This window comes from Dromaius novaehollandiae, chromosome 5 (genome assembly GCF_036370855.1).
Source record: "Dromaius novaehollandiae isolate bDroNov1 chromosome 5, bDroNov1.hap1, whole genome shotgun sequence".
Lineage (NCBI taxonomy): Eukaryota > Metazoa > Chordata > Aves > Casuariiformes > Dromaiidae > Dromaius > Dromaius novaehollandiae.
This window is the reverse complement of record NC_088102.1, coordinates 39,169,208-39,193,579: the sequence shown is the minus strand read 5'-3', so window position 1 is coordinate 39,193,579 and position 24,372 is coordinate 39,169,208. Positions and strand designations below refer to the sequence as shown.

General features: G+C 41.0%; 1 protein-coding gene and 1 long non-coding RNA gene across 2 annotated transcripts; one reads left to right on the top strand and one right to left on the bottom strand.

Moving 5' to 3' along the window:
- Nucleotides 1-20: 20 nt before the first annotated feature.
- ERH (ERH mRNA splicing and mitosis factor) lies at nt 21-8,597 on the top strand. The gene is made up of 4 exons (XM_026095770.2): nt 21-193; nt 4,012-4,099; nt 5,281-5,401; nt 8,100-8,597. The coding sequence occupies exons 1-4, from the start codon at nt 191-193 to the stop codon at nt 8,200-8,202; spliced, it is 315 nt and encodes a 104-aa protein (XP_025951555.1). The 5' UTR covers nt 21-190; the 3' UTR covers nt 8,203-8,597.
- LOC112980701 (uncharacterized) lies at nt 5,321-22,459 on the bottom strand. Its single transcript, XR_003258477.2, has 3 exons — nt 22,165-22,459; nt 15,793-15,944; nt 5,321-5,422 (listed from the first exon to the last, which is right to left on the bottom strand). It is a non-coding gene; the product is annotated as an uncharacterized LOC112980701 (long non-coding RNA).
- Between the last annotated feature and the right edge of the window lie 1,913 nt (nt 22,460-24,372).

The following is a 24,372-nucleotide window of genomic DNA, read 5'->3' as shown; positions in this document are numbered from 1 at the left end:
CCCCGCCCAGCGAGGCGGGCGTTCCCGGCATCCTCCGCGCCCTGCCGTGTGGCAGCGCGCTCTCACGGCAGTCTAGCACCTCCTCGTCTATGGTCGGCCGTTAGCGAGGCGTTTCCGGCCAGCGCGGGGGCTTGTGGGGGATCGTCGGGCGCCTCTTGGTCGGCGGCGGAGCTGCGGAGTGGGGGCCGCTATGGTGAGCGGGGCCCGCCGCGCCGCGCCACCGCGTGGGGCCTCCCCCGGCGCGGGGCAGTGGCGCCGGCCTTCCCGGGCGGCGGCAGCACGTGCTCGCGGGGGGGGGCGGGCGCGGGCCCCGGGGCGGCGCGCACAAAGGGCGGGAGGCGGCGGGCGGGCCCGGCGCGGCGGGAAGTGCCGCTCTGCGCGGGCGGGCGCCCCGCGGGCTGCCCTGCTCCCGCTCGGCCGCGGAGGCGGCTCGGGCGGGCTGCGCGGCGCGCTGGGGGGGCGCGGGCCGCTGAGGAGATGCTGGCCGAGGTAGCTCGGCGCGTGCACGCGGCGGAGCCGCACGCGGTGAGGCGGGAGGCCGCGCCTGGGCGGAAGAGGTGCTTTGGGGGCTGCGGCGAAGGTCTGCGCCCGCCCGCGGGGCGCTTGCTCGGCTGGTCCCTGCCAGGGCGCCGGCCGCAGGCCCTGTCCTGTCCGGAGCAGGAAGGTGGAAGCCCTTCACACCGCTGCCTCTGGTCGGCAGGAGTACCCGAAAGTCCTTCAAGCGCTTGTGGCATACCGCCTGCGTTTGCTGTACTGCACGTCCTTATTTGTTCTCACGGTGTTCGCGTCTCTCCCTTTTTTTGCTTTATTGTTGAATAGCCCCTGCAGTTGCTAGAGGCCCCTTTGGACAGGTGTTGACTAGCTCTTAGCCCTGTTGTTTGCCTGTCAATGCTGCCTTAAGCGTTTTTTCAGGGTTATGTCTTCAGTAATGTACTTAAAGCACTTTCTAAAGAACTCTCAAGAAGTTTTAAATTCATATAAACCAGCATGGTAGCCAGTCTACTGTCTCATTGAACAGCAGGCAGTACAATTACACTTTAAAGGAAAATACAAGAAAACCTGCAGTATGCAGCATAACAATAAGTGTCATTTTGGGGCTGTTCTTGAGAACCTAGTCCTATTGCACAGGGCTTTCTGTATCATCCATTTTTTTTTTTCCCTCCAAACAACAGGATTTGTACCTATAGGAAAGCATAACAGTTCTTGATCACACTTGGTTTTGGCCTCTGTCCCCTAAGCATGTGTTCAGTAGGGCAGCTAACAGTTTGAGGAAACGTCTCTTGAACTTCTAAGTTTGTCTTCCTTTGGCACTTCTGTGGAGGGAGAGGGGGAGCAATTTCATAAAATCATTTAAAAGTTTTTTTTTTCTTTAAGGTAAAATAGTGAGAAGTTCTTAAACATTTGAGATGTAATGCATTAACTCTACAATACAGTTGATTCCAATGAAATTAATTTTAGTTCACTTCTTAAGGCAATCACAGATCCTAAAAGATAATGTATACAATAAAAACATGAATGACTTGATTTTTTTTTTAATCATTTTCTTCCTTACCTCACAGTTTTTAGGGGAAGCTGAGAAATTATTAGCTGGTAGAGGAAGAAACAAAAGTTAGCAGTAACAGGATCAAAAAATACTAGCAATAATTTAGGTTTGTTTCTTAATGGGTGTAGTAGAATTATTGCTCATGGCTTGCAGAAACTAGTCTTCAATATGTATTGCTATTTTGCACTTAGGCTGAAAGATATGCTTTTCTTAGAGCATGAATAATAATTCCCAGGTGAATATCTGATATGGATATTGAAAAGTTTCTTAAGTGATGAATGATTTAAAATAAGAGGCCCAAATAATTTCTATTTTGCTGTTTTAAAAAAGTGGCTTAGATGTCTGGCTCACTGGTAGTTGTTTTTGCAATCTCATTATTGGGATAATGTCAGAACATACACATTGATTTAACACTTAAAGAATAGGAGGGATAGCCTGGGTATTTATATGCCAGACGGCATAAAATTATTCCCCACCAAAAGACAGAATACATAATTCAATCAGTTATGATATCATTCTATTAGTCAGTTCTTTTATCTGTGCTCTTTTAGGTTTTGTCAGATAAACCCAACCTTTTGTTTAATTTTGAGTCTGGTCGCAAAAGATAAATATTCCAACTCTACCTGAATCAAACATCTCACAAGTTTAGTTTGCAAGACATTCTGATGCTAGAATAGCACAGCTTTTTTAGAGCACGCTTCCTAAACTGGTTGATGCACCTCATTTGTTATTGTTAATAGGGAATCCTTAGTGCTCAGATGCTCCCAGGAAGTTAGAGTTGCAAGTCTTAAAACCAAGCCTTTTCGTAAGCAACCAGCAAACAAATATGATATTGCTGGTAATAGTACTCGATCAAAGTTTGGCAGAGTTGCTTGGACTCCCTGGTACAACAAGCCTGCTAAGTACAATGTGCTTCGGCGCAGCCAGATACCAGCCCCCCTTGAGGAATTCCATTCAAATCAAGTGTCCCGTGGCCTACATGGAAGTGGACTTAGGTGGTCTAGTCTCTAATCATTTTTTGTGCGTAGCTCTAAATTCCCCTTTTGTTCTGTTCCTGATTGGGGAAGAGTCTTGATCTCCTTTGTTTCTTTGTGTCACTTTTTTCTGGGCTTTTCTCAGTCTCTTTCTGCCATGATATTTGAGACAGCATTTCAAGAACTGAAAACTAATTCCAGGCATGGGAGTACTATCAATCATGGTATAGAAATCTTTACCGCTTTCCTGTGTGTTCTTTGTAAATCCTAATAACTTATTTGCTATTTTTCTGTGTTTGAGTACAGAACTGGTATCTTAACTGATCTGTGCAAACCATGGGTCAGGAGTTTTCTCTCAGCAGTTAGTTAATTTAAACCCAGTAATATGTTTTGGTATTTGTATTTCCAGTGTGGCTTACTCTGCAGTTGCCTGCATGAATATTACATGCTGTGTGCTCACCTCAATTATTATCAGTTAAAAAGTGGGACTCAGTTAACACTGATGGAAATGGTGTTTTCTAATGTGCTTGCAAACTTTCCATGATCTGTAACCTCTCCATTACGTCATGGATGTGTATACCTCAAAAAAAATCTTACCTGTTGTTTGTTCAAATTACTTTCTGTACCCTAAGAAAAATAGTATAGAAGTAACGTAAGCCACACAGTATACAACATCCTAAGTCTTTCCTGCAGAAGAACAAATTTGCAGGCTCTGATGCTTGGAACTGTCGTCTGTGTCATAATTACTGTTCAGTAGACTCACTGAAGTATTAAGAATCAGTGCATCTGTTTTCAAGAAATAGTCTTGAACACTAAATGCAGATTTCTTGTATAATTTACATTCCCTTGAAATTGAATGAATAACTCAACTTGCTGCATTAAGATCTTTGAGGTGAGACTGATGGTTAAGTGGGACTCTCCCTTTGATCTGTACTTGGGGTATTTAAATCATACTAACAGCTTGCATTTAAAATGAAATAAGTGAATGTGCTAATTGGATAGCTATTATACATTGACTTTTATTGCTTTACTTTTCTGTTTAAGTAGAAAATACTATTTCCATGGTGTTTCCTCAACACAATAGGTGCTTTACTAGCGATTTTATGCATTTTAAAAAACACACTAAGGACTGATAGAACTGAGTGGAAACAAAAATCGGTAACACAGCATGTATGAAAAGTAAGTGCCATTTGGAAAAGAACTGTCTGTCTCCTTGATTGCTAGACTGGTGTTATAATACAATGCTTTTTTTTAGAGTTAAGTGATAGCTGTGTAAGTTTTAAGAAGACTTTGCAATGGTCCTCATATTTATCCTTATGTGCCAAAGTTGTGTGTGGTAGGTGTCATGAAGTAACCCTGGGGTCGGATATATTTAGTGCATCCCAGTTTGTCTAATGATCTAGTGGCCAAAAAAATCTGTAGCTTAACCTTTTCATACTTCATTCAAATATTTATAATTTTGGAAGCAATTCAGTGCTTTCTCTCTCTCTCTAGTCTCACACAATTCTACTTGTTCAGCCCACCAAGAGGCCAGAAGGCAGAACATATGCTGATTATGAATCAGTGAATGAGTGCATGGAAGGTGCGTATTGTTGCTTCTGTAGTCATCATAATGGATAATTGTTGTTAAAACCTCATTTTTGACATATTCCCAAAGCTTGCTTGGTAAGTAAACCAGTTGCTGTTCCCAAGAGGAGTCACAAGAATTGCAAAAATGTCTCATTCTTTCAGTTTACTAGTGTTTTTGCAAGCTAAAAATAGTTATCCTTAGTTTCTCAAACTTGCTTTCTATATTAAAAATCTCATTTTGACTTAAATAGATTGAACCACATCACTTCATGAGATTAGGTGATACCACCCCCCTGGTGGCCCTGCAGTAGATCTGTTTGAATGCATTTCATTGCAGGATCAGATTCTAACTTTGTCATTAATTTTTTTGCTAGTCACGTAAAGGAAGGATTGCTATTGGAAATAGCATATAAAAGTATGTACATAATTGACACTTATTTTACAAACTGGTGGCATGTGAGCCAGAGAAAAATTCTATGTGACTTTAAGACACAGGTAATGGTAGATAGATAAAGATGATAGAAATGATACAACTGTATGATTTAGATGTGGAAGTTCACTGAACATTAACAATTCTAATTCCAAGAAGTTTTGCAAGACAAACAAAGTTGGAGTAAAGACCGCATAAAACCTCAGTGCTCACATTAATATTGTGTTCTTCTCAAGTGTATCCAAATGAGCATTAAACAAAACTGATCTGAATTCATATACAGGCTTGTGCTGGCAGTGTTAGCTTTTGGGTAATCAGTTGCCCTGTTTGGCCCTTTAATAAAGAATGACCTCTCATGAGAGCTGAGTAGTAGCTTTCTTTGATGCTAATTATTTTTTCTCAGATGCTTGTACAGTAGGAATATATGTTGCATCTTCTATCTTAAAAAGATTAGGAAGAATTTTAGATTTCCATTACTGCCTACTGCTTGGAAAGTTATGCCTTTGAAGTGATAAAACTAAAACTTTTTCTACTAGAGCATGATAATGCTTCTTCATATGCATCTTACCTGGTTTTGTAGTGTTTTGTTTCAGTACAGATAACTAGGACAAAAATATTTCAACTCTGCAAAATGTGGATAAGTAATTCATATCTGTATTTTAATGGTAGTCATCTCTAAACTTTCACCTATGGTTCAATATCTGAAGGAATTTGCAGCAAATAAAGTTTCAATATTGCATTATCAATCTTCTCTTTTTCTGTAGGAGTCTGTAAAATGTATGAAGAGCATCTGAAGAGAATGAATCCCAACAGTCCATCCATTACATACGATATCAGCCAGCTGTTTGACTTTATTGATGACTTGGCAGACCTCAGCTGTCTGGTGTAAGTTCAGTTGTGTGAAAGCTGTGGGAGGAGAAAGACAAATTCTCTCTTTTTGGATGGAGAGATGGGGGTTTTTTTCCTCCTTTGGAGGAAACAGTTGTTACTTCTAAGAGTTACTGTGCATAATATGTAGTAAATATAATTTCGCCTTACTATTTTCTAGCTATTTTTTACTTCAGGCTCGTACAGAATCCCTACATGAGGTGCCTCAAACTTTTTAAACTTCAGAATAGAAAAGATCACTACTCTCCCTACTCTTGTCCATCAGAAGTCTTCCATATAAACTCATAAATGAGTCATGTGGAATCTGGTAAAATTCTGTTTTTTCAATAACTGTATTAGGCAGTACTGCGTCCGGCATACTATATTATTCACCAATATGAGCCACATCAGAATAATGTGTCTGTTAAGAAAGCTTAGAAACTAACAGTTCCACTTGGATTTTAGTCACACTGAGGCTCCTAACATTTCAAATATTGAAGTCCAACAGTTCAGTGCAGCTACGTATTTTATTAAGACTGGCTAGAATCTCTTTAAATCAGCTTTAGATCTGCCTTTGTGAGATTAGTCCAATTTCTAAGGAGGCAAAAAGACAGACAAATTTTATGCAGCTGAGGACTGTACTAGTAATGTGGTAGAAATCTGTAGGAGCACATCACAGCCAACTGTTTATTTTTATCAAGACACACCAAGATGGAACATTTTGTAAATCCTAATTAAGTGATTGAGGAACATACCAATCTTTCAGAGAGCCCAAGCTGATTATTTGGATGCTCTTGTGAATCCAGTATTATATCTCTGGTTCTCATCTGTGTGATAAAACTGTGGGAAAAGATGGTCTTGTGTGCTTTCCATTCTGACTGCACTGCAAAATCAAATACTAAATTCCAGTACTTAGTCTATAACTAACATTGTAACTAAATCACTTTGTCCAGATCATGGCTAATTTCCATACCATAAACATGGTTTAAGATGACAGTGGTATGAAACTTCACAGAAATTCTGTATGAATAAGGATGCAAGTCTGATACTCAAACAACAGAAGAAACTGAGCTGAGCTCATAAATTCCAGGATCTCTTTTTAAGCCAGTATGGATATTCTTGCTACTGCATTGCTGTGTCTAAAATCCCAGTGCAAGTATTTGTACAGCTGCACAGTGAACCCCCTTTGCCTATATGTAAATGCTGATTTACATATAGAATTTGACTGTGTCACTAGTAGTGACTTGCTACAAAGTCCATTAACCAAAGTTGTCAACAGAGTAAATAAAACCTTATTACAGTTTCTGCAGGCTTACCTTGTTGCTGGACATTCTGCCATGTTTGATCTTCAGATGTCATAGTGCTGGCCTCATACAGTTAAGAAGACATGCCTTGTTTTAGTTTCTTATCTAACAGACTGAAGCTAGCTACTTGCTTTAGGAAGTAGCAGCTGGTTTTTTTACTACAGTCTTGTGGCTTTCATAATTAGGCTTATAAACTTAGTGTTGTGCCAAATTCTACTTCAGCTTACAGTTTTCCACCAGATGGCATACATAGCACTAGTATACTAGGGTCATGAAGATCCCTAAAATGCTTGCTATCTGGTCTTGCACTGTAGCATTATAACTGGATTGAAAAATCATTAACTATTCTGGAAAAATGATGTTTCTTATACTGCAGTGAAACTACTGAATGGTAATAGTGAAACCCTTTCTGTGGCCTTCAACCAGAATGGAGGCCTTGTTATTTAAAATCTAGTATATTGGTTGAAGGCCACAGAAAGGGTTTCACTATTATCAATACTTAAACACTTATTTTTGCTACCTTAGTAGTGCACTGTGTTTAATGGTTTATTTATTTATTTTTTCTTTAGGTAATAACAGTGAATTTTTCTGGATTGAGTTAAACAACTTTGGGTTTACTTAGCTTCTTACCAATGACCACTCTCTTTATCTGATTAGAAAAATTTGTTTCAAGACTTAGAGCCTGGACAGGACTTCAGTAGTTCTTGGAGCACTCACCGAAAGTACCACCTTCATCAAAAAGTTCATCCAGCTTTAGGGACCAAAGGGGGAAAGGAAGGGAATGAAGTTTAACAGATAACTCGATGCACTTGGCTTTCATTTTTCCATCTAAATCTACTTCAATTCAACAGTATCTTGAATAGCCGAGTTCTCTGGGTGTGACATAAAATCTTACTGTGGACTACTTTGATCACCTATCCCTGATTAGCAAAGAGAATTAGTCTGTGGGGTCTTATAGAGATTCAAAACATATGTGTAACTCTTCAAACACTGAATGCTTGCTTGAGTTAGTTAAACTGAGTGTTTGTCTCATTAAGACAAATTAGGTGATGTTTCCTAATGGCACCATTCTTAATTCTGAGCTCTAGAATATTAAGGTGCTCTGTTTGCTTTCTCCGTAAGTAATTATATTCATTAATTTAAATGTGAACACACTGTTTTGCAGTTGCTCAATAGTCCTTGGAGCATTGAGTTCTGTTTCAGGTTTTTACTGATCTACTGGGTGACAGATGTTTATGGAACAGGATAAGTCTCTTTGATAAGTAGCAATTCCCATTTATTCCTGATATAGCTTGTATTCTGTACACAACTTTCTGCCTTATATACTTGAGGAGGCTTAGTTGTTTGTGAAGCTCTCGTAAAATGTACTACAGGACAGACTGATATAACATTAACTCCTTTCTTTTCTCTAGTTACCGTGCTGACACTCAGACATACCAACCATACAATAAAGACTGGATAAAGGAGAAGATCTACGTCCTCCTCCGCAGGCAGGCCCAGCAAGCAAGCAAATAATGGCGGCATCATCATTACATGGGTTTGGGGGAGGGCTTGGACAACAGGCGTGTACAGAGTGTAGTAGTGAAAGTTTTGTATTATAGTCGTCCTGTTGCCATCTTGTTAAACTCTTTAGCCAGGACTGAATGTATTGTTAGAGGTGCAAGGATTTTGTTGGATTTGAAAACTTTCTTTCGGTGTAAATGGAGAAGAAGGTACAACATCTTTGGCAGAGATTTAACTTGTTTTTTTCCTCTGGTTAGCTGATGATCCTACCTTATTCAGACCCCTGGGGCTGTTCACATATTACTGCACCACATTCACTGTAGGTGCCCTTCTGTGGGTTTTCCATTATTTAGTTATGTCCTTCGGACTGTCTTAATGGGGAATAAAAAAAATATCCTTTAGTTAAACTTGAGTGATGAATTTTGTGTTTTTTGCCAAGGAGTAAATTAAATCTTTCTTACCTGTTTGCTGAAGAATGGGGCTTGAAGGGTTACATGGACTGAACAGCAGTCCTTTGCTGGATTACAGGATGGCTCAAGTTCTGTCCTGCCAGATGAACTTCTCTGGCCTAATTTTGGTGACTGTCTTTACTGGGGATTCCTGGGAAACATAGCAACCCTCCTGCTCTTGCACTGTAAACTTGATCTTCCTACAAGGCATTTCTATTCAGGTAAATGTGTCTGCTCTCTGGGAAAGATGCTGTCTGCAGGCAGGCTGACTGCATCAGATCACTGCTACCCCTAGACCACTATTTCCAAACTTCCCCTGGGAATGGTAGGCAATGTGAATTATGTTGATAGGAACCTGCCCCAGACTGTGTTTCCTCTTTAGAAGGGATGAGATATCTGCCTGCCTGCACTGTAGAATGACACCTGCACCTGGGTATATTAGACACTGCTGTCTTTGTAAGTTTGCTTTACTGAAAAAAAATAGGCTTGGGGGAAAATATTAGAGCAACAAAGCTAGTGAACAGAGGAGCAAGGTGGTTTGTGCCTTTGCCTTAGTCTAAAGATCTGAGTCTTAGGCTCCACAGGTGTACTTAACCAGAAGCAGTTCTAGGAATAAAGGAGGAAAGTAGCACTCTCAAGCATATTTAACTCCCTGAAACCCATTAATTGTTTCTGATGGACCTCAAAGCAAATGCATTGTCTTAAAAGAATCCAATTTCAAATTGACAGTGCATATTAAAGTTTTAATGAAAATAGCTTCACTTAAGTGGTAAGTAATTGCTGCTGAAGACTTGGAGTCAAATCATTGAAGTGATGGAAATTCTTAGATATCTAAATTCAAAACAAGGTTAAATTAGAGTGGCAGCTGTAACCCATCTATGTAGTGTCCTGTTCTCAGCTTCAAGCACTTTCAATCTAACAGAGGTTTTAAGTAACTGCGAAGCATAGGGGGAGGGATTAAACTTTTCTTCAACATGAACACAAATTGGAGATTAAAGGTACCAGTTCTACAGTTGCGGTGTCCAGGAATCAGTTCAATTTATTAACCTCAGAACACGCTAACTTGCTTTTAAGTAAATTGTGATTTTCAAAACACACTAGATCAGATGTGTCTTACCATACTTAAGGTTACTTAAAATTGTAAATAATTCTGCATGGAAGTTTTATTTCTAATATCCAAATGCATCTTGGTACAAAGAGTATAACTTACTAAAATTCACTAACCATTATCCTGTATAATAGTATTCAAATTTGTCCTCTGGGTAGCAAGTAGTAAAATAGCACTTTTTTTTTCAAAAATAACTTGTTTTTACTACTGGTAATTTTGCTGAAATTCCAATATTCTCATGGTAGATCATTTCAGATGCATATCCTTTTAAGATGCTAAATACAGTGCAGTTTTGCAGTCTTAAAATGAAGCCAAATAAACATCCCCTCCCATTTCCTGATGCATTAAAAATAGTTTTAGTATTTCCCTCATTCTGTGAGCTTGTTTTCAATTTAAGAAAAATTAGTTACAGAGTTTCTTGATTATGAAAAAAGGCAAGGGGCATGCTGAATCAATAGTGATCAGGAGCTCAGATCATAGCACATCACTTCCAAATAATAATTAAATAAATAAATAAAATTTAGTCTGATTAAAAATTCTTCCCTGGTCTTGGCGCTCAAACTGGTACAGAACATGAATTTCTCATGTCCAAGCAGAAAATGGGAAGATGCTTTAAACAAGGTAGTAATAAATAGTTCATATTTCTACTTTATGAAAGTAGAAATTCCCTCTGTTTCTCCCAGCTACAATAATCTCATTTTTTCCTGAAAATAAGCTGCTGTTTTAAATTCTAAAGTGCACAGTTCTTGAGTTGCTGTGTTGCCTTTTACTTGATTAACTATTCATGAAACAACAGATTTGTTGCTTAATTGAGCAGCTGACTGTGAATACACTTGAAAAAAAAAATGCTGCAGCATTTTCCTGATATGTAACAGGCAAGAAAGAAGAATCTGGTAATCTGTCTCCAACTAATCACTGCCTTCAAAACTACAGCAAAGACAGTTACGAGCATTTGGAAACAGAAAACATGCTAGTATGCATTCTACTGGTACTCAGGAAATGTAATCTGCTTTAAGAGGGCAAGTGAAAAATTAATCCTGGATTTGCTTCATGACAGAAGAATCTAAGAGGCATATATTTTATTAAAGCTTTAAACTCTTTTCTTAAACCTTTCTGTTGCATTTAACTCTGCCTGAACCTTACGGCATGGATCTCAAACAGCTGAAATAAATGTCAGGCTGTATAACACTATACCCAAAAGTTGCATTACACAGGACTCATCCCATAATTGCCAGTACTACTGTTTTGTAGCAGTCTTTCAGCCAAGCTTTAAGTACTAGAATAGCTCCTATGATCAGAGCTTGAACTTCAGGGGTTTCTTTTTTGGCCTTAAGCAAAGGACTTGTGAGCACCAGAGACGTTGGAAACCTTCAGGTTTTTCTTTACTAGCTCCTTTACTGAAAGGGATGATAGTGTACTTAGGACTTTCTCTAGTTGCAGCAGTTCTTAAAGGCATGAGATAGCACTTTTACTAAGAGAAATCAAAAGTTCACCTGAGTTCAGCTACTTTGAAAGTAAACTTTGGCAGCAGCATTTTGCAAGTATTACATGACTACAGAAAGTCTAACAGGATGGGATCAGTCATCCTGTGCATGCCTTGCCCTGTGGCAGATTGGTGCTTCTGGCACAAAGGAATAGGTATAAGTAGTAGTGTTGATCATACTTGCTACAGCATGGGAGTAAATGATAAATTACATTTTCTACAGGAAAGTGGTACAATACTGTAAAAGAGAATAAAAAATACAATTCAGAAACCTAGTATTCCAAGTGTGAAAATGCTCTTAAAAAAAAAAAAAAAAAAAGTAAGTTCATCAGGCAAGCCTACCCTCAGTTCAGAAAGATGTATGAACCCTCTTCCAGTGGGAAAACATGAGCATGGAGCAACTGAGTTGCTTGCCTGAATTCAGCTTACCTTATGGAGCCACAAAGCATGCTGCATCTTTTCTAATCACAGAATACACAGGTCTATAGAGTCTCTGGTCTGTCTGCTACTCAAACAGTTTCAAGTTGAGGCATTTAAAGTTACATGTTGACGAGAGCAATACAACTCATTTCTTGGTATGACCATTTACTGAACAAATAGTAAGGTGAAGTTTCATGAGGTGGCTGAGCCGATCACTGCTGTTGAAAGGCATAATCCTGCTGCAGACCATGTAGTCCCCACACTCATATGTAACATGGCCGGTGCAAGAGAGACACTGGGAATTGTGGGGAGAACAGGACTGGCTATCAGCAGCAACAAGCAGTGGTTGGTTACGTAACAAAATTTCATCTGAAGCTTTCAGAACAAGGTCAAGCATGTAGGTGCTGTTGTAGAAAATAGCAGATAAATTAACATATTTGTAAAGGAGCAGTTTATCTAACACTGCATGCTCCTATCAATTAGTAATGCACTGATGAAAAAAAAAAAAAAATACCTGGCACTTCTTGTGCTTGTTTTAATACAACCTCTGGTAAAGACCAAAATATTGCAGAAAATTCAAGAAACTAGGTCTGCCATAATCAAACTAGGATTAGAATTGGGATTATATTTGACATCACAGTAATAACAAGACCACTGTCTTACAAAGGATTGCCACTCTACAGCCTCCTTCAGTATGTTGACACCATTTAAAAAGGGCTTGTAAAAAACAAAATTGAGTTTGTATCCCTGCTTTTAGGATAAAGTAGGCTAAATAGTTAAAATATATCTATGTTTATAACAGTTTCTTCAGATATCACATTCTTTTAAAATGGACCGAAATCACAACACCCATCACAATACATCATAAGCAGAGCAGGAAAGTAGCATCTCCATCATTACATTGGTCCATTCTCATGCTTAACACCTGTGACACATATGTTGAGGAAAAAAAAGAATAGTAGTGAAGACAACCTTGTTATCGTTAGTAACTGTAATACATGTGCTTAAAAACACACACACACACAGTGAAACTGAATGGTAAGTCTCCTCTTGCTATGAACATAGTATTTTTTTTTTTTTTAGATTGGAAGAAGAATCAGACTTTCCACTTGCATTAAAAAGAGGTAAGGAAGTTACAGAGTTGCTGTTATGATCCCACTACCATATGGTAAGCAATGAGCTGGTTTGAAAACATGGAAGCTTCTTCAGATGACTTACTTGAAGGAAGGAGGGGAATGGTCCAGCTACTTTGCTTTAGAATATATTAAGAGTTATGTACATTTGCAATTCCCACTGAGTCATAGCCTGATTGTACTAAAACCAAGCTATGTTGGAAAACATGCAATCAAACAACCCATCAAGAAAACTAACAAACAGTGAAAATCAACAGTTGCTGGGTTATAAGTGTAAAGTAATCTCAGGTTCTTGTTTTTCAACCACTGTGAAGTTGTTGCGTATCTGCTAGAACTCAGTATCATCTGTTCACAGACCCTGGCAAGTATGAAAATAAAAGGAAATTACAAATTCTCAGTCTTCCCATTTTCATAAGTTTTTTGGGGGGGTTGGGAGGGAAGGAGGAGGAGAGGGGAGCATAATAGCAATTCTTTGGCAAGAACCAGGTGATGACTGAGGCTAGTCACTGAACTGAGGTTCTCAGCCTTGCTGAATATTTGGACCACTGACTTAGGTACCTACTTTTGCTTAAAGTTCGCAAGTGTTGTCTCAAAATAAAGTGTTACATAATTTGTACTAGCTATATATACACACACTGTGAGAACAAATCAGTTGAAATAAATAGAAAATTAAAGCTCTGCTAAAACAGTCAATTCTGAGATTTCTTTTTTCCATGGCAAGTGTCTTGTCTGCTATTGTCCTATTTAAAGTTAGCTGAATATAATGTACATTCACTGAAATACCAGAGGAACGTATTTGCCACTTAAATATACTGAATGGAAATGTTTGTTTGTTTAATATTAAAAGACAATTCTTTATTCTGACACATTAATAAACAAGTCTTGTCAGACATAATGAAGAGGAAGTGAAGTTAAAGAAAGCCCCATCTGGACTTGTTACAGGAAAACACTGAATGCTAACAGTTAGCCATTTTATTACTGTAATGTGAACTATGTCTGTACGAAGAGTATCTGGCTGAGTTTGGGCACCACTCCGATGTGTAGGTTTTCTTCCTCCTATTTGTGCTTAGCTTGTATATGACACATGCAAGTAAAACAAACCATACTGCATATACCAGCTCAGTACCATCACTTGTGGTGTATTTGCAAGCACTTTGCTAATAATTTTAGGTTTGTGCATGTACTAGTCAATCTTGTGGTGCAGTCCCTGCAGTATCTCCCCAAGCTTTCCAAATAAACCTGCTATTATGCACCATGGTCTTCGCATCAACAGTCAGTGACAAGCATACACAGCTTCTGTAACTGTGCAGCTGCTGTATGCCTTGTGTTTGTGCCATGTATTTCAGCAAAACCTGGAGAAGTAGTCTGTGTGCTTAAGGGCTGTGTTTCTGGATTCTACCCACTAGCTAAATAAGGTATGTGTATGACCCACATCACTAACATATCAGTGCTTCAGTCTAGTGTATTTAATTCCTATTCTGACAGCTTCTGCATTGCTCTGTTGGCTGTGTGGGAAATAGACTCCGAAAGTTGAACTATGAGCTTGTTAGCTAGGAAAGTGCTGCAAATGCAGGCTGTCGAGTACTCTTAAGTGGGTTTACATGACACAAACAAACAACAGTATTCACTGGACCAGAGAAAGTACAACTAGTACTCAATGACAAAAGATAAGATATCGAACAGTCAGATTTGGTCCTGCTTTGATGTTCTTTGAGTGAATAAAATTTGGCATGGGACACTGACAATAGTGCCTTGTCACAGAAGTTTGGCCTGGAGAGGTCACCAGAATTTCCACCCAGACCTCCGCCCTACACCCCCCCCCCCCCAAGCCTTTCCAACACTGAGCAAATGAAAAATTTCTCTGTAAGAGGGAAAAGGCCTCAAAGAACTGTAGCATACCCATAGGGGAAGCTCAAGGACACTGTAAAATGCCAGGAGAAGGTAAGAAACAGACAATGCATAACAGCAGAGGCAAGCAGCCATACCTTCCCCCTGCCAACACTCCCTGCTTGTCTCATTGGGAGGCAAAAGTATCCTAACTCAGTATCCACTAATGCTGTATGTGCTGGGGGAAAAGAAAATCAACACCACTAAGACTGGAAATAAATAAACCTTGCTCCACATTTCATTTTTAGCTATGGCCACTCTCAGGTACTGAGAAGAAAGAAAATAAAAGATGACATGTATGTTAATGTCTTCTCTCAAGACATTAACATCATTTCTGAGGGAGTTCTTAGCTACTACATCTGTTCCATGGTAACACTGGAACCGAGCAAAGGCACTGAGATGCAACTAGAAGAAAATAAGCAGACTCATCACTGAATTTGTTTCTGTTGGAATAAGAAACGTATTTCTCAAATCCAACATTGTTTCTGTGGCATCCCACATCCTCTCCAGAAGATTAGCCAGCACCAAACAACCAATGCAGCTTGCCTTGCCTGCCACCTGCTTTGTAAGGCCATTCCAGATAACACTTCTCAGCTCATTAGTATCCTTCTACTTCCTAGCCTAGGTGAGTTCATGATCAATTTTTACTGGCTTTTTGTGTGACAGTCACATCTTTCTATCCTCTTTCTCTTTGCTAGATTAACAAATCATGATTGGTAGTTTCTTCTCCTACATTAGATTGCTTTTCCTCCTGCTCATTATAGTAGTTCTGAATCATCATCTGTTTAAGTTTGTCTTCTACTGAACACAGTTATCATTCTCAGCATCTACAGCTCTGAATGAAGCTTACCAATCTTTCATACTGTGGTAATGATATCTTCCTTATCTCTACCAAGAATAGATAATTTAATGCCTCCTAGAATTGTATGTGTTATTTTCACATTTGCAACACACTCAACTCAAATGCTCAGTGATAACTCAGTACAACCTCTATCCCTTTCCTCCATCATTGCCAATTAAAAGCTGCCATTATTCATTCACAAAGAAACAACTTCTGCTAGAAAGACTGAGAAAGAGCCATATAAGAATAACCAAGCAGTTAGTCCTAATTAGGACACTCACCTGGGATGTGTCAGAGGATTCAAGGCCTGTCTGAAAGGACCAGAACACAGACTGCGTTAACCACAAAACTCTTGTGTTGCTCTGTTTCTTGGGAGAAAGGCACTTGAATTAGGTCAGGCCTAGTTCCAGGAAATGCTTGCCATCTGAGAATCCTAAAAAAAAATAGGCACCTCCTTCCAGCTCGTTAGTGGACTAATTAGCTCATTAGCATATTGCTTAGCCTAGGCAGCTCTCTGCTCAACATACTGACTTCTGTCAATCTTATTCCTCAGACCCCATTCTCCCTACATACAGGAAGCCTAGGGATCACATTTGGTTCCCTGGTTTCACTCTATGGTGGGATGGTAGCTTGTAGAATTTTTATATAACCTGAGACATCTCAAAAAAAAAAAAAAAAAAATTTTAAGCTCAACAAATCCAACTTCTCCATTTAAACTATTTCATTGGAAACTTCATTACTACATCTAAGCATGCTGTCATTAGACGTTAGACATTACCTAAAACTACTTGCCGAGAAAATGAAGGTCCAGCCTCAAAGGTGTTTGCAATGTAATTCAGATCTTAAAATCTACCTGTGTGACTTGCCCAGGCTCTCTTCTAGCTCCTGTGGTAATGTGAAAATTAAATCCAGGTCTCAGCTCAATAGCAGTTGAACCAGATTCACACTGGGCTTCTGGGTCCAACTCCACCTTTTCTCTATTTCCTGTACTCACAGGTACATTGACCTAACAGGTATCTCTTGCCCTAGCTTCCATCAAACACTGACAGCATAATTAGCAATAATTAATGCTAATTAGTTAAAGCAAAAGATCCATTGAGGATAGAAAGATGCCCCTTTTTCTATATACTTAGACAAGCCCATTGAAGAGAAATCTATTAACAGTTATTAAATGCAAAGATGCCAACCCTGGCTCAGCATGTCCATGAACCAGAAGTTACTGAGGGGAATGAAAGTATTTTGACAGAGTAACACTATACAATTGCCTGTTCTTACATTTTTCCCAAAACACTTGCTTTTAGTTACTGACAGAAATAGAATAATGGGCTAGGTAGAGCTTTGGTCTGATCAGATGGACATACATACTCATTCATACATTTTATTTTTACCTGAGTGATGTTTTCCACAGCTATTTTGCAGGGGAGATGAAAGAAAATGTGTATGCAGGCCTGAGGTAGATATGGAGTTGTAATACATAGTGTCTTCCTCCATTACATATTTTCCTCATTGTTTCCACTAGTTTGGCTTTGCAGGCACAGTGGCATGAGAATGAGGGAACTGGAGATAATGTAACTTGTTGATGCAGCTACAGATTAAGAGCTGTTTGCTCATGGGCTATGTGAAAATCTGGAAAGTATTTCTCTTAGAACACAAGTAAGTTGAAATGTATACTTCATGGTGCTGAGTGGTTTTTAAACTGTTAAAATGAATTTTCTATAAGCTAAATGCAATTAATAATAGTGAATTAGCCACATCCATGTTTTTTGAAGTTTAATACTTTCGTACTCTTGCAATCACTTCCCCAACAGAGTTCTGGGGGCTTTGGCAATTGCTTACTGCTGATATTTTGATTCTAAGTCCTAGGCATATAATAGACTCTGTTATGGAAAGTCCACATGAGCCCATTTAATGAACTACATGAATCAAAGCCCTGCAGTAAAGCCCAATTAGAAATGGAGAGTACAGAGAATATTGATCCACTTCTTAAAACCTTTTACAGATTTTCTAGCTTTCAGAATCTCCTTGGTCAGTCATTGCTACAGAACCTTTCTTGCCCTTTCTCTTTCCTTAGACTGCTGCGAATACGGTCAGATTAAGACATGATTGAACAGATCAGCTGATGTGAGCCCCGGGGTATGAGGGAACCCCCAAAACAACCCTTCTCACCCATGCACATAGTCCTCTGGGACTGGTTTTATTACTACCATATGCAGAGGAAGTCTCCACAGAAGCATTTGCTTCTCCTCTGAGCAATATCAAAACCCTTTGGGTTTATATGTTCCCTTTTACTGATGAGACAATGCTGTCTGGGGGTTCTGGGCTTCACAGAGGTTACAGATGGTAGCATTACTATTCACAGCACACACATAAAAGGGTCCTATGAACTCCACTAGCTCAAGAGCTTCAACCTTGGTCACAGTACATATGACAGGATAAAGCCCCCTGTGGTAACGAAACACACATTATTCAAATGAGAGATTTGAATAAGCCTTCTGAGAACTGTATGTTAAGATATATACAAGGGATGTATGTCATCCTATTCAAAATGTAGGGCTCAAAGTCAGATGATCTGGACCCTTTTCCAGGATCTACCACAAACATATGAAGTTCAGAAGCCCAGATTCAAAGGATGTAGGTAGGATTTGAATGCTTAGATCTCACTGGCACGCACAAAGCCTCTCTTCAGCTGTTGTCTAAAGCTGGGTTCACCTAAGCTCCATATATCTCAGTTTTCACAGGTCAGGTTTAACACATGCCTATAAGTGCTTCAATCCCAACTGTATTAAGATCATCTCTGTGAATAAGTGCTAAGGGAACCCATAAACAAGGTGTTCCTCTATTTCCCCTGATGTGGTAAGCCTTTTCAGACAGAGCACATCTATTATGGCTCAATACAAAATGTAAAAACAGTCACCATTCTCTTTTAAAACTGCTACAGCTGGCAATTAGTTCCCTCCAGCCTTATCATGTGCTGACTCACCTCAATGGATGTGTAAAGCAGGCTGAATTCCTTTGTCATGGCAAAGGATCTCTCTTTTCCAGAGGATGCCCTATTTTACCAAGCTATAGGCTTCTCTGGGACTGGCAAGAGGATTAGAGAGCAAAACACTGAACATCTTGTTGTGAGGCAGCTTTGATATATATTATATGAAATATCTGAATATGACCTGAACTGGAGGGAAAGCAATTACACTTTTCTAGCATCAGCTGGGGCATTTGCATGGCAGGAAGGTCCTGGATTCTAGACACTGCTCCAGAGACCATTTACAAACTTCAAATTAAACTGTTACAGAATAAAAATACTAAGTAATTCCTGAAGCAATCTTGGGGTCCTTGCTCTAGAGACTGGAAGCTCTTGAAACAATAAGCTACAATCATATGACTTCTCTTCATCCAAATTAAGCTTTGTTATCATGTGAGGGATAAAGTAGAACAGCTTTAGCAGGTAGAGCCAAGAACAGCTCCACCATGAGGAACTGGAGTTTCAGAGGGCCTGTTCCTTTATTAATACGTTGCTTTGGTACAAGAGTGGGACTGACTCCTGACAGCTACCTGAGGTGCAGTGAGCAGACTCCTGCTATGGATTTCCCTTGCTGCAGCCCCATGACAGTCATCACTTACAGTGTGCTAAAGATGTTCTTGAGGGGGAGGGTCAGAGCATTGCTATACGCTGGCAATTGCTGTCATAACAGGATCTTTGATGTTGTAAGCAGCCACCAGTGACGCAGCTCTCTTCTATTCTGGCCTGGGAAAAAGGACCTGTAAAGTTCATTGCTGACTTCAGGACCCAGCTGGGCTGGTGCCAAGCTGGTGTCATACACTGACACTATTTCTTTTTAGTAAGTTCAAAACAAAGCTGGGAGGGGGGAAAAACGAAGATTTTCACAGAAATTCAGATGCCTTCTCTCTGAGCACAAAGGCTTCATGCTCAAGAAGCTTTCCTAAGAGCTTCAGGAGTGGCTCAGCACTTGTAGACACTTGATAAACTTCTGCCAAGAAAGTTTAGAGTAAACAGAGGTGATGTGTGACACATTAAATATTGCTAATGAACATCAGGTGTTTTCAGGGAGAAAATGGCTCCTCATCTTATGTATGGTAATTATTTTAAAAATCTATTTAGCATTTAGATTGCTTAGGGGGAAAAGAGCTTCGAGCAGCTGATTGCCTTGAAAAATGCTCTGGTATTAAGTGGGGCTCCCTGAACATTGCTTTCGTCTACTCAGATAGAAAGCAGAGATGGCACTTCAGCTTGGGATAATTAAAAGGACTTTGACATCTTTTGGTTGTCCTTGTCAACAGCATTATAACATGCAGCCTCTAGTTAAAAAATATGCACACAGCAAAATTCACACAATAGCATTTAAGATAGTTAAAAGTATGAAAGATTAAATATGCTGCACTGAAGCCTTGAGAGGAACCATGAAAGAACCAGACTGAACATTCACACTGTGTAATTTAACCCAAAGAATAAAACCCTTCAATATGCTTTTAGACACAGCTACATTTGTCACATGTTTAATGCCTATTTTCATCAATAGATATTTATGGCTGCAATATCATTGGATCTCACAGACTGAGTAATTTAGACTGAACAAAATTCTTGGATGCCAAGTCTCCCATGAAAAGCCCAGGTAGGGCAGGAGGTAAGACAGATTGCTCAGTAAGGGACTGAGATCCTAAGGTACCTCAACCCACAGTTAGCCTGCACTGTGCTAACATGCACTAACAAGCTTGGTCTAGGAGATGGTTTAAAACTAGTTCTGGACCAAAAGACAAAGCAGCCTGTAAACGTAATACATGAAGCCAAGCAAATGCAGGAAATCGGAATCAAGCCTCTGCTAAAATTTGATACTTTTCCTCAAAAATCCCAGAAGTGACCTAGAGATAAAAAACTTCTGCTTCAAAGAGAACACTGTGCCAAAGCTGATGAAACACTACAGCGCTTCCTGCCTTGCAGCATGTTCAGTAACAGACAGGCCAGCTGATATGATAAAGCCCCTGTAATCAAGTCTTCATCTACACAGCAGTTACCACTAAGCTGACTTCAGTGGGATAAAGTGTCAGTGCCTTGGTGGATTGAACAGTGTTGTGCCTGAACATAGGCAGGGTGTTTCAAAGGGGGTGAGAGGCAATGCTGGTATTGAGGGAGGCTCTGTACAGGGTATCCCCCAAACAGTGCTAGTACAGAAGACAAGCCTGCTTCAGGCATTAGATATGTTTCTCTCCTTCCTTGTAGCCATTCCAAAATTTAAATGTTTTATTACCTATTGTTCTGTGTCTGCTACTGAAGGAAAGCAAGCAGGACAACCATCAAGTTCCCCCACAACCCTCAATCGAACCTGCCTTGGACTGGCTCACTATTGCTGCTTCTACCACAAAGCCTGAGATCGCTGACCAGCAGCAGTCTCTTGGTCACTTGCATTTCTTAAAGCTAACATTACTAAAATGCACAATCTGAAATTTAATCAAAGCAGGAGCAACAATAGCTTAGACTTGGTCAGTTTCCCATATCTGAAAACTGTACATGCTGATAAGTAAAACCCCCTGCATCCCTACAAAAAGGAAAAATGCAGCAGTGAGGACTAACCTCATCATCAATTTCCATTGAGAAAACTATTTCCTTTTTGCACCTCTCCACCTATAAAGTCTGTTTTAAGAAGACAGGGGAGGGAACCAGATAGAAGTGAAGATGATGGCAAAACATCCACAGACTAAACTGAAGCAAGAATTTCACACTTAATATTCCTGCCTGGATGGGAAGGCAAGGTAGCATGTGTAGATGCACACACCAGCTGCAGGCTAGCCACCGCTGTATTCACAGCTGCAGGGAGATCAGCGCAGGCAAACTATCCCAGCATTCGCAGTGTCTCAGGCAGCTTTTGCACCCTAACCCGCACTCCTGGCAGCTATGACTGTACCACTACTAGTTGCTAAGCTAGGTTCCTCCATGAGCGCTCGCAGGTCTCCACACTGCATTGCAACTGCAGCAAGCTCGGAAAGATTCTGAGACTCTGCTTTGCCCAGGTCATGCTAACAAACCGGAGCATTCCCTAGGCGCTGGTCAGCTCATCAGCCAGCATCCCACCACTGCTATTATTACCAAGTACAGCCCTGCTGCAGGCAGCAGTAAACAAAATTGCTGTACTAGTATCCATGGAAATGGAAACCAGAGCAGCTGGTTTCCTCTAAAATCACATCAAAACACAACTTTGTCCCAAGGGGATTATTTTGTTAGCTTTTCTTTCATTCTTCTTTTGGACCACACAGTCTGGCTGAAGCTAGATATACTTAACAGCTCAGATATGTTAAGCATAGGTTTCATAGAGATGTCAACGAGAAGCCACAACTTCAGATGGGATGTCCCTGACTCAAAAACAGGCAGGTCTGAACAGCAGCCCAGCATGATTTCTAGTGCAGAGAGAAGACAGCCCTGTTCTGGCTTATTTACGTCACTGGTGACATTTAGCCATCAGTTCTCAAACAGCTGCAGATCAGCCAGAAAAGCAAAAGCCTGCTCATGTCTCCCCAGTACCCAGCCTCCCATCACCTAGGCCCACTGCTGTGAGCACATAGTCTGCCCCTGCTCCCCCTCCCCTGACCCCCCCCCAACTCAGCCCACAGCCCCACCACTGCTCCCACTCTCCAATACTCACCTGTCCCCAAGGAAATGCAGCTTGGGTTGATGGCAACATATGAACAACTTTTTTTTGATTTCTTCAGCTGAAGGCACAACCAGAACCATGACAGCACAACTTCATTTCATTTCTTCTGGTGGAGGCACAAACAGGACAGAAGCTTCCTGAATATACAGGCTTTATTATATAAAACTACAGTAGGAGGTGAGGCATTGCCTTAAAACATTCCAAGCTCCCCAAGATGCAGCTGCTGCTTCATTTTCACCACAGAGTTCACAGGTGTGTTGCGTTTGTTCAGGCTTAGCTCAGACGAACTCCAGCATCTGTCTGAACTTTAACTACATTAACCTAACATGGTAAGAACAATGGTATTTTAGGTTGATAATTTACAATACCATCTCTTGCCATGACCTTTGCATTGAATCTGGGGGGGGAAAAGCCAAAGTGGAACTTCTACCCCAGGCAACTGTGGGCAGAGTTCATTAGCTGTTTAGCAGAAGCTCTAGCTCAACTTGCTGCAAACATTACACTTTCACTTTCTTTCGAAGTCAGCGAGGTTCGGGCTTGCGGTGCTGCCCTGGAGCACTGGCACCTCTTCGGTTACGCACGGCCCTCCTCAGGCTCGTGGGGCACAAGGACAGAGGCTTAAGTAGCCAGGGAGGGCCTGGGCCACTTTCAGAAACCCAGCTCAAATTAACTGCTCACCAGGCCAATTGCGCCACACAGGCAACCTCAACTCTGCTCCCTACTCTGCACCTAGCAGGCCTCTGCGGCTCTGATTCTCATCTACTCATGCTAAACGCAGTGTCCTACTGCTTATGCTGCAGGCCAAAGATAAACCAAAACAAATAACTCCTCGTACAACAACATTGCACTACCACCAAACACCTTCCTAGAAACTTCCACAACACTGCAATAACACCATACCCCTACCACAGAGCCTCCACGACACTGCACTACCACTGAACTCCTGCCTGGAAAATTCCACAGCCGCACTACAGTACCACCAAACTCCTACCACAAAACTTCCACCACAGCACTGCACGACCACCGAACTCCTGCCTGGAAGGCACCACACAGTCCCTGAGATTCCACCTGGAACCCCCTAGGACAGCCACACACTAGCCTCACCTCAGCAAAAGACTCCAGTGGTCAGAGCAGAGTTAAAACTGCATGTGCAGTGCAACTCTGTTGGCATGAGTTAAAGCAGAGCAGTGTATGAAAGTGGCTGAGCGTGTAATATACAGTTTGACAAACTGTTTTCTTGAGTTACCATAACATTAAGTAACTGGGAAAAGGGGAGATCCAGAAGCTGTTTCAGCACAAAAGGAAAATTTCCTCAGGATGCCGAGGTCCTTTGGCTCCCTCTGTGCAGGTGCTGAAAGAGAAACACACATCTGGATCAGAGAAAACGAGCCCCAAATCCCTGCTCCTCAGTACTGTTCTCCAAGACTGGGCACATCCTCAAATGCCAGATCTCTTTGCTGGAAAACTCCCTGTTACCCACACATCCCATACCCAACACCCTGTGCACCAAGAAGCACACAAAAAGAAGTATTTTGAAAGGAAATACAGGGAAGGGATGTGGGGAAGCAATGCTTTCTCACCAAAAAATAGGCATGACTTCCCCAAAACAGTTTTCTAGGTTGTTGGAAGTAGTCCTGCTAAAGCTTTAAGAAAAAAAAAAAAAAAAAATCCTGACAGTGCCAGCGATGCTCTCGCCTCACTGCAGCCCTGCTTACAGGGAGCTCCCTTTGCCCAGAGTGCCCTTCCCTTTCTCCCCCCCACAGTCTTCCTCATCCTCTCTTCTTCCTCCCTCTTGACTTGACGCTCCACACCACTCCTCCGCTTCCTTCTCCACCAGCTGCTGCTGCAAAGGAGAACATGCACACTCGGGATGAGAAGCACCAACTCCAAATCCCTCCCCCCCGCCAGGAACAACTGACTTCTGGAGCTCCAGTCCTTTTGTCAGGGCTGCATCCTCCCTGCAGTTCCCAAAAGGGGCAAGGTGAGATGCTAGTTGCCTCTTCCTCTTCATTCTTCCTTGCTTCCTTTTCCCACCCCAATCTTCTCTACAGCTGGAAAACTGCTTCCTAAACTCACCAGGAACTCCTGCTCAGCTGTCTTCCTCCAGGAGAGATGGTGTCCTGGAACGTATTCTGAAGCTTCAGCTGCAGAGCTCTAACAAAGAAAAATACAAAGACTCAGCTGTTAAATTTTATTCAT